This window comes from Centruroides sculpturatus, unplaced genomic scaffold (genome assembly GCF_000671375.1).
Source record: "Centruroides sculpturatus isolate CEXI.00-Female unplaced genomic scaffold, Cexi_2.0 scaffold201, whole genome shotgun sequence".
Classification (NCBI taxonomy): domain Eukaryota; kingdom Metazoa; phylum Arthropoda; class Arachnida; order Scorpiones; family Buthidae; genus Centruroides; species Centruroides sculpturatus.
The window spans coordinates 741,402-751,070 of NW_019384432.1; the positions used below are offsets into that span (position 1 = coordinate 741,402).

Genomic DNA, 9,669 nt, shown 5'->3' on the forward strand with positions numbered 1-9,669 from the left:
TTTTTTTTTTTTTGTTTGTTTTCCGCCATATGTAGACTACAGTATGTGTACTGTACAGACTGCTTCATTTTGAATGTGGGAGGGACTATAGTTTAATTTTTTTAAAAAGATAATTTGAAATTTTTTGTTCAGTATTTCCCATATTACTTTGAATTATTACTTTTAAAAAAGTGACTGTACTTGATAAAAATATTATCACTTTTTAAAAGTAATTGTGAAATGTGGAAATAATTAATAAGAATTTTTAAATTAAGAAATTACTGTAGTCTAAAAATTTTAATGTAATAATGTTATAATTAATTGTGTAGATTATCAAAAGTTGTTGTTCTCCAAATAAACATAGTTTGATAATTAAAACTGTCTTAAAATAATGTTCTTATTTTTTCAGAAGTGAATATAAGCGAAGAATCAAGTTTGAATCCAACTATGCAGTTTACATTTGAATTATATAAAACAATTGTAAGTTCAGAAGAAGGAAATGTATTAATTTCACCTCTAAGTGTAACTGTTGCTTTGAGTATGACTTTAATGGGAGGGAGGAGTAATACTGCTGAACAAATGAAGAAGGTTCTAATTATGGAAAATAATGAAGAAACATTTTCTAAATATTCTGAAATTATTTCGCATTTTTGTGAAAATTCCGATACTGTAAAAATTGCGAATCGAATGTACTTGCAGAAAGATTATTCCATTGAATCAGATTTTACGTCCAGTCTTAAAAAAATATTTCGAAGTGATTGTGGAATTGTCGACTTCATAAATGATTCGATTAATGCAAAAAATAGCATAAATTCATGGGTATCGTCAGTAACAGAAAATAAAATTAACGATTTGCTTGGTGATGTTGAACCATCAACCCGTCTTATACTGATTAGTGCTATTTATTTCAAAGGATTTTGGGCTAAGAAATTCTCCACATCTTTAACCGAAAAACATCCTTTTTATGTAACAAAGGACAAGACTGTTAATACTGATATGATGTATCAAAAAGGAAAATTTGGATACCTGGAAGATGAGGAATTACAAGCTCAAGTACTTCAGTTACCTTATGAGAAAGATGCATTAAGTATGATAATCATTCTTCCATCTGAAATAGATGGACTAAAAGAAATTGAGAATAAACTGAGTTCAAATAAATTCAATAGTTTATGCAATGAAGTTAAAAGCGACGTACGAAAATTACACGTCTTATTACCGAAATTTAAATTGGAAAGTGCAATAAATTTAAAAGCTGTACTGTCGAAAATGGGTATAACAGATTTATTTGATCCAACCAAAGCAGATTTGTCTGGTATCAATAATAATAGAGATTTATACGTTGACGAGGTGATACATAAAGCATTTATAGATGTGAATGAAGAAGGAACAGAAGCAGCAGCAGCAACCGCAGTTCTGGTTCAAAATTGTTGCCTTGAAATAATACCGGAATTCAAAGCAGATCATCCTTTCTTATACTTTGTTGTCGATCATAGATACAACAATATTTTATTCATTGGATCATTGAAATTGCCACAGTCTGCAAAATAATTTTTTGGTGAATTATAAATCATAATTACTTGTATTATGGCTTCAGGACTTCCATTTAATATCGGACATAATGTGGAATGCATTCTTCCAAAATGCATTTCACAATAAAATATATACATGGAAAAGAAAAGAGTTTGTTTTACTTTTATTCTGTGTGTCTCCTTGCCTCGATTATAATAAATGTCTGATATGAAATGGTGATGTTAGAGCCATAATACAAGTAATGGGCAATCAGACAAGAAGCAATTCCAAAGACTAAATCAGAAATTACTAATATATTATATTTATTTATTTATATGTAAAGAAAGCTAATTAATTTAATTGGAATTAAAAGAAACTTCAAAAGAACAATATTGAATTGTTAATAAAAAAATATGTAAATGTAAATGTTTATTTATATTTATTATTCTGTAATCTAATTCAATTTATTTGATATTTGAGGACATGAATTTTAGTTCGAATTTATAAATTTTATTTTTACTGAATTTTTAAAATGAGAAATAAATAATTTTTATTCATATACAACTCTCAACTGTCCGTTTTTTGCCCGGACAGTTAACTTTTCGATTGTATTGTCCGTGTGCCATGTTCGGCATTTATCCAGTTTTTAGCCAATTACAGCAATCTTTGCTTTTCATATAATGTATTAAGTTACTTTTACTCGACATATACAATGCGTCTAAATCACACGAATGTGTAACTTATGTACAAGGATACCACAACTTTTTACAATCGAGAGATAGCACCACGTGCGTTCGGAGAAAATTTTCCANATCATTGAAATTGCCACAGTCTGCAAAATAATTTTTTGGTGAATTATAAATCATAATTACTTGTATTATGGCTTCAGGACTTCCATTTAATATCGGACATAATGTAGAATGCATTCTTCCAAAATGCATTTCACAATAAAATATATACATGGAAAAGAAAAGAGTTTGTTTTACTTTTATTCTGTGTGTCTCCTTGCCTCGATTATAATAAATGTCTGATATGAAATGGTGATGTTAGAGCCATAATACAAGTAATGGGCAATCAGACAAGAAGCAATTCCAAAGACTAAATCAGAAATTACTAATATATTATATTTATTTATTTATATGTAAAGAAAGCTAATTAATTTAATTGGAATTAAAAGAAACTTCAAAAGAACAATATTGAATTGTTAATAAAAAAATATGTAAATGTAAATGTTTATTTATATTTATTATTCTGTAATCTAATTCAATTTATTTGATATTTGAGGACATGAATTTTAGTTCGAATTTATAAATTTTATTTTTACTGAATTTTTAAAATGAGAAATAAATAATTTTTATTCATATACAACTCTCAACTGTCCGTTTTTTGCCCGGACAGTTAACTTTTCGATTGTATTGTCCGTGTGCCATGTTCGGCATTTATCCAGTTTTTAGCCAATTACAGCAATCTTTGCTTTTCATATAATGTATTAAGTTACTTTTACTCGACATATACAATGCGTCTAAATCACACGAATGTGTAACTTATGTACAAGGATACCACAACTTTTTACAATCGAGAGATAGCACCACGTGCGTTCGGAGAAAATTTTCTAGCTGGGGTCAAAGCATGAATATATAGGTTCATTTAGTTATTTAATTTTTTGGGTTTCACAAGTACTTAATATAATAAAAATCATTTTGTGGCCGGGGTATAAGATTACGTATCTCAATCACTCTGAAGATTATAATTTGTGGAATTTTTTACTTAATCCCAGAGAGTGGCAAGTGTCCCGTTCGCTTCCTCTGCAAATGCCCATGAACAGCACTAATTGATGTGACTTTATCTCAACAGTGAGTCACACATTATATTTTGATCGAAATACGCTTAAATGAGTGACACAGGATTACCCGATTTCTCCGTCGAGACAGCTTTAATTCACGTAACTGGAGAGGCGGAGTAAACGGTGAGCAAACTGGGCTGATACCAGATATTCTGATATTTCCATAAAATAGTACAGTATAATGTAAAATATTAACTATATTTTTGAAACTGAAAATATAACATTTAATAAATGAATCATTTAAATGAAAATCACTATGTATATTGAGAAGTTATCAAATTAAATTAGTTTAACAAAATCGGGGCCCGAGTAAGGTGATACGCCACTTACGCAGTGGCGGATCACCTTACTCGGGCCCCAATGTACTGCCTCATCATCTCGACTGCGCCTTATTCTTTTTGGTCATGATATATTTTTAAGTCACATTAATTTCCAACTTCAGGACAATGGAGCGATATGAAACTACAGTAGAGCGTCGTTTATCCGAATCAATTGGGGACTGGGATTGTTCGGATAACCGATTACATACCAAAAAATATATTAACCTATCCCATGTTGAAATTTTTCTCTGTTACGAGTCGCTTCGCGTTGAATTTTCGTCGATGTTAAGCCTAACGTAAACTTTTTAAAAGAATACGCTTGGTTATTGTATCGTTAAAAATTATTTCTTTATTTTGTACAAACAAAATAAATGTATTGAAAAATATAAAAACAAAAAAAAATTATACTTTGGACTAAAAATTATACTTTATTTATAATCTAGTATCAAAAACATTCGATTCTGCATGACACACAGTCCTGAGAAAATACGTGCGACTAAATATTTAGATGGCACAACGCGTTGATTGGTCAGCTGAATGACGTCAACCTACGAAAATCAGAAATGTTGATCGATTAGCCTAAACTTTGTATTGTTGTTGTGAGAGTGGGCAGACATTATAGTTATAGACTTTTCATCTAAAACTTGATAAAAGGCACTTACAATTTCACTAGCTCTTGTGTCTATTGACGTTAATTGAAAATTTTGCAATAATTTTAACATTAAATTACGTGATATCAAAGATTTTAATGTTGAGACATTTTTAAACATCAAGAAGTAACTTTTATCTGTTTTGTATTTTTGTAAGTTTTTTTTTTGTACATTTACTATAATAATAAAATAATCAAAACTAACAAATGTAAATTGCAAATTAAGTTTTTTTACATTCTTTATTAGACAATACAGTATTTTTAACCTTACAGAAACTTGTATTTAATGTTTTATATATATATTACAACAGAATATGCTAAGTAGAAATGCAGATTAGTTAACAATTTAATATATATTTTCGCCTAAAATTCATACTTTTTAATGCATAATTGTTAAAACATTTTATAATAAATTATTTTTTGTACATATTCTGTAATTCATTGGTTTGCTTTTCAAATCAAATCCTGTGGAAACTTAAATATAGACACTGGATATATATTTTCCAATGCAACCAGGTATACAGCACATACAAGGCATCCAGAAATAGTTATTCATTAGTATGGTAATATTATTTTAACAAAAAATAAAAAAGGGCTAAAAAAAGAATAGCTTACTATGAAAACATTACAGTACAAATGTAACATTACTTTTTCCTGACACTTATATTGATAAACAATTTCCATGATGAAAAGTATGGAAATTCTTATTTAACACATTTATAACTATTATATTTAAAGGAACTTAAATACTTACAGTATTATTGATTGTTTAATAATTTATACAAGAATTCTATACTTTTGATTTGAAAAATGGTCATACAAGTTTGATTTTAAATACTTACAGTATTATTGATTGTTTAATAATTTATACAAGAATTCTATACTTTTGATTTGAAAAATGGTCATACAAGTTTTATTAAACATACAGTATTTACAGATATATCCATGATGAAACTGGATATATGAAATTTCTGTAAATTTGAAAAGTATTGTTTCTTAACAGATTTTGAAACTTACATTCAAAAGAACAAAATGTCTATTGACAGAAGGAACTGTCAATTCTAACTAAAGCATTAAAAAAAATTTCTGATAACAGTAATCTATGAGGAATATTCTTTATTCAAAATTGTTCAATAACTTTTACATTTAAACTTTATAATTTGTTAAGCGAGATTTGTGAAAATTTCTCTTTCAGAGGTATACAAAACTTAGTTAATTTTATTGTTTTATCTAACTATATTAAATGCATACTACAAATACAAAAAATATTCTGACTTGTCTTAATTATAAATTTCATGCTTTTTTGACCTTTTTCTGAATAATATCTGTAACAAAGTATAAATTTTCTGTTAATTATTATCTGTGCACGTAAATTTAAAACACTAATCGCACTATTAAAATGATCTATNTTCGCGTTGAATTTTCGTCGATGTTAAGCCTAACGTAAACTTTTTAAAAGAATACGCTTGGTTATTGTATCGTTAAAAATTATTTCTTTATTTTGTACAAACAAAATAAATGTATTGAAAAATATAAAAACAAAAAAAAATTATACTTTGGACTAAAAATTATACTTTATTTATAATCTAGTATCAAAAACATTCGATTCTGCATGACACACAGTCCTGAGAAAATACGTGCGACTAAATATTTAGATGGCACAACGCGTTGATTGGTCAGCTGAATGACGTCAACCTACGAAAATCAGAAATGTTGATCGATTAGCCTAAACTTTGTATTGTTGTTGTGAGAGTGGGCAGACATTATAGTTATAGACTTTTCATCTAAAACTTGATAAAAGGCACTTACAATTTCACTAGCTCTTGTGTCTATTGACGTTAATTGAAAATTTTGCAATAATTTTAACATTAAATTACGTGATATCAAAGATTTTAATGTTGAGACATTTTTAAACATCAAGAAGTAACTTTTATCTGTTTTGTATTTTTGTAAGTTTTTTTTTTGTACATTTACTATAATAATAAAATAATCAAAACTAACAAATGTAAATTGCAAATTAAGTTTTTTTACATTCTTTATTAGACAATACAGTATTTTTAACCTTACAGAAACTTGTATTTAATGTTTTATATATATATTACAACAGAATATGCTAAGTAGAAATGCAGATTAGTTAACAATTTAATATATATTTTCGCCTAAAATTCATACTTTTTAATGCATAATTGTTAAAACATTTTATAATAAATTATTTTTTGTACATATTCTGTAATTCATTGGTTTGCTTTTCAAATCAAATCCTGTGGAAACTTAAATATAGACACTGGATATATATTTTCCAATGCAACCAGGTATACAGCACATACAAGGCATCCAGAAATAGTTATTCATTAGTATGGTAATATTATTTTAACAAAAAATAAAAAAGGGCTAAAAAAAGAATAGCTTACTATGAAAACATTACAGTACAAATGTAACATTACTTTTTCCTGACACTTATATTGATAAACAATTTCCATGATGAAAAGTATGGAAATTCTTATTTAACACATTTATAACTATTATATTTAAAGGAATTTAAATACTTACAGTATTATTGATTGTTTAATAATTTATACAAGAATTCTATACTTTTGATTTGAAAAATGGTCATACAAGTTTTATTAAACATACAGTATTTACAGATATATCCATGATGAAACTGGATATATGAAATTTCTGTAAATTTGAAAAGTATTGTTTCTTAACAGATTTTGAAACTTACATTCAAAAGAACAAAATGTCTATTGACAGAAGGAACTGTCAATTCTAACTAAAGCATTAAAAAAAATTTCTGATAACAGTAATCTATGAGGAATATTCTTTATTCAAAATTGTTCAATAACTTTTACATTTAAACTTTATAATTTGTTAAGCGAGATTTGTGAAAATTTCTCTTTCAGAGGTATACAAAACTTAGTTAATTTTATTGTTTTATCTAACTATATTAAATGCATACTACAAATACAAAAAATATTCTGACTTGTCTTAATTATAAATTTCATGCTTTTTTGACCTTTTTCTGAATAATATCTGTAACAAAGTATAAATTTTCTGTTAATTATTATCTGTGCACGTAAATTTAAAACACTAATCGCACTATTAAAATGATCTATTGTGTATGATTTGGTTCAGAAGTGCATAAAGATCAAGTATGAAGCTAAAATGTTCAAAAAAATAAATAATCTTAGTAATTCATTAAGTAAAAGTAAACCATTTTAAAATTATTCCTATAAATTTAAGAAAACATGTAAGCTAAACTTTATACAGTACTGTATTTTCACTTTATACTCGCTCCATATTACGACAACTAAAAAAAAATAATCTATTTCGTCACGACCACAAAATATAATCTATACTTTGATAGGTTGGCGTCATTCAGCTGACCAATCAGCGCGTTGTGCCATCTGGATATTTAGTCGCACGTGAGAAAATCACCACACAAAAAAGTATTGGAGTAGCCCAAGATATAGCCAAAGATTGCAACGCCACATCACTAGCAAAAATTTAAATTTGTCGACTGGAATTCTTTCGGATAACCGACTTTCGGATAAACGACGCTCTACTGTAATTGATACCCATTACTTTATGGATTTATTCCCATACCACGCTCGTACCGTATTCTGTTTCCGTTTCTCGCATTTCCTTACCATTTCTGTCCCTGTTATCCATAATAATAATGAAAATCAAGAACAGAGTAAAAGTAATTTTTAATCAGCATCGACTGTAATCTTTTAATAAAATAATTCTTTAAATAACAACACAAATTGAAGCAAGGAGAAAAGTTGTTTAATAATTCAGGAAAACGGAAGTTATGAATTATAGGCCTAATCTAGCCATCGGCTAATCGATAATTCGAAAACTTTAAAATCGATTCTAATAGTATTGGATAGAACAATCAAAAAGACAGGAAGTTTTGTCATTGTCATTCTTGCTTTAAATAAAAATTATTTTTAATGCGACAGAAACGAACTTTTTACATTTTTTGAACCGACATTAGCAAAAATAGTCGATTTATTGGATTTTCTTGCAATATTTAAAATACATTCAAAATTTTCGGAGAAATACTGTCGTGTTTGCGGTCCTTGATGCCATTTTAGGTACCAAAACAACCATTTCAGATTTCAGAATAATAGCACAGACATCTTCGAACGTCGTTTTGTAAACAATGTTACCAAGTTGAATTACCGGTACTTTATGTCACATTCAGGTGTTTTTTAATTCATGAAAATAAAAATTATTAGCGTCTTGGCTATCTTTTCAGCTAATTTAATTTTATTCGATAACTTTTTCGCTATTTTTTAATAAATTATTGATGGCAGTGTGAAGTGCAAAAGTGTGCGCAGCCTCGAGGTTTTATATTCGGCTATAGACTAGGAAATTTAATGGGTAAGCACAGAGCCGGCCCTACCATAGGGCGAACTGAGCAGCTGCTCCAGGCGCTAAGTCCTAGGGGGAGCCTCAGTGGTAAAGAAAATTAAAGGAAAAAATATTTTTTTCACTTTTCGATATTTTAATTGCAAGCATGTGGCCAGTATATGAATGGCCTTATCTGTTGAGACGCGCGTGGGCGGGGTTCCACCCCCGCCTAGGTTACAGGCAGCGGTGACAACTCTGTTGGCACCGCAGGCACCGCTGTTTTAGTTTGCGAGTCCACTTCGAAGCGCCGGCACGATCCAACCAGAATCTCCATATACGAAAAAGCCTAACTGAATCAATCTCTAGCCGAGTACAGTGGGACTGATTTCTTCGAAATATTAGATGTAATAAAGACAGAAATTTTTCCAGTTAGACCAGAGTGACCGAAAAGTTGTAAATTTTGGGAATTTCCGTGGACAACACCTGGTCCTAAAACGAATTAGTTAGAAAACAAGTGATGAACAATCTATTAAGTTTAACGTATTTAGACTTTTACAGCTGTATTGAGAAACGTTTAAAATTTACAAGAACCCTGTCGCGTCTTTTGAGGTATATTAGTGATGCGACAAAAGAGGCATTTGAAATTGACCGGTATCGGCACCCTCGGGATTTGGCAGCCCGTGTGCATGTACACACCGCACACCTAGCAGGACCGTCTCTGATTCCACTCTAAGGCTGTGTACACACTAGGCGTTCATCGAGCATTTAGCGGAGCGTGCGCACTGGCTCGGTTTGGAAATGGATGTGGAAGTGATTGCTTGTGTGTGGCTCCTCTATCGTCGCTATAAAAGACGACGGCAGAGGCAAAGAGAATTTTGGGTGCACCCAATATTACGAGATAGACTGACGCATGAAATGTTTGCGACGTTGTATCCAAAACTAAGACAAAATAAATTCAAGTTTTTTAATTCTTTTAAAATATCTATAAAATCCTTTGACGATGGTTGGTC

At 29.4% G+C, this 9,669-nt stretch overlaps 1 protein-coding gene across 2 annotated transcripts in view; it reads left to right on the forward strand.

The window, feature by feature from the left end:
* The window catches only part of LOC111619786 (leukocyte elastase inhibitor A-like), an 11,393-nt gene extending 8,699 nt beyond the window's left edge, over window positions 1–2,694 (forward strand). The window contains exons 2-3 of one of the 2 annotated variants that reach the window (XM_023361598.1): window positions 389–1,534; window positions 2,339–2,694. In XM_023361598.1, the coding sequence (XP_023217366.1) occupies window positions 427–1,527 (1,101 nt within the window). In that variant the 5' untranslated portion in view covers window positions 389–426 and the 3' untranslated portion in view covers window positions 1,528–1,534; window positions 2,339–2,694. Of the gene's footprint in view, window positions 1–388; window positions 1,890–2,338 lie in introns of those variants that run through there. The other variant, XM_023361597.1, reaches the window with a different exon arrangement.
* The last annotated feature ends 6,975 nt before the right edge of the window (window positions 2,695–9,669 follow it).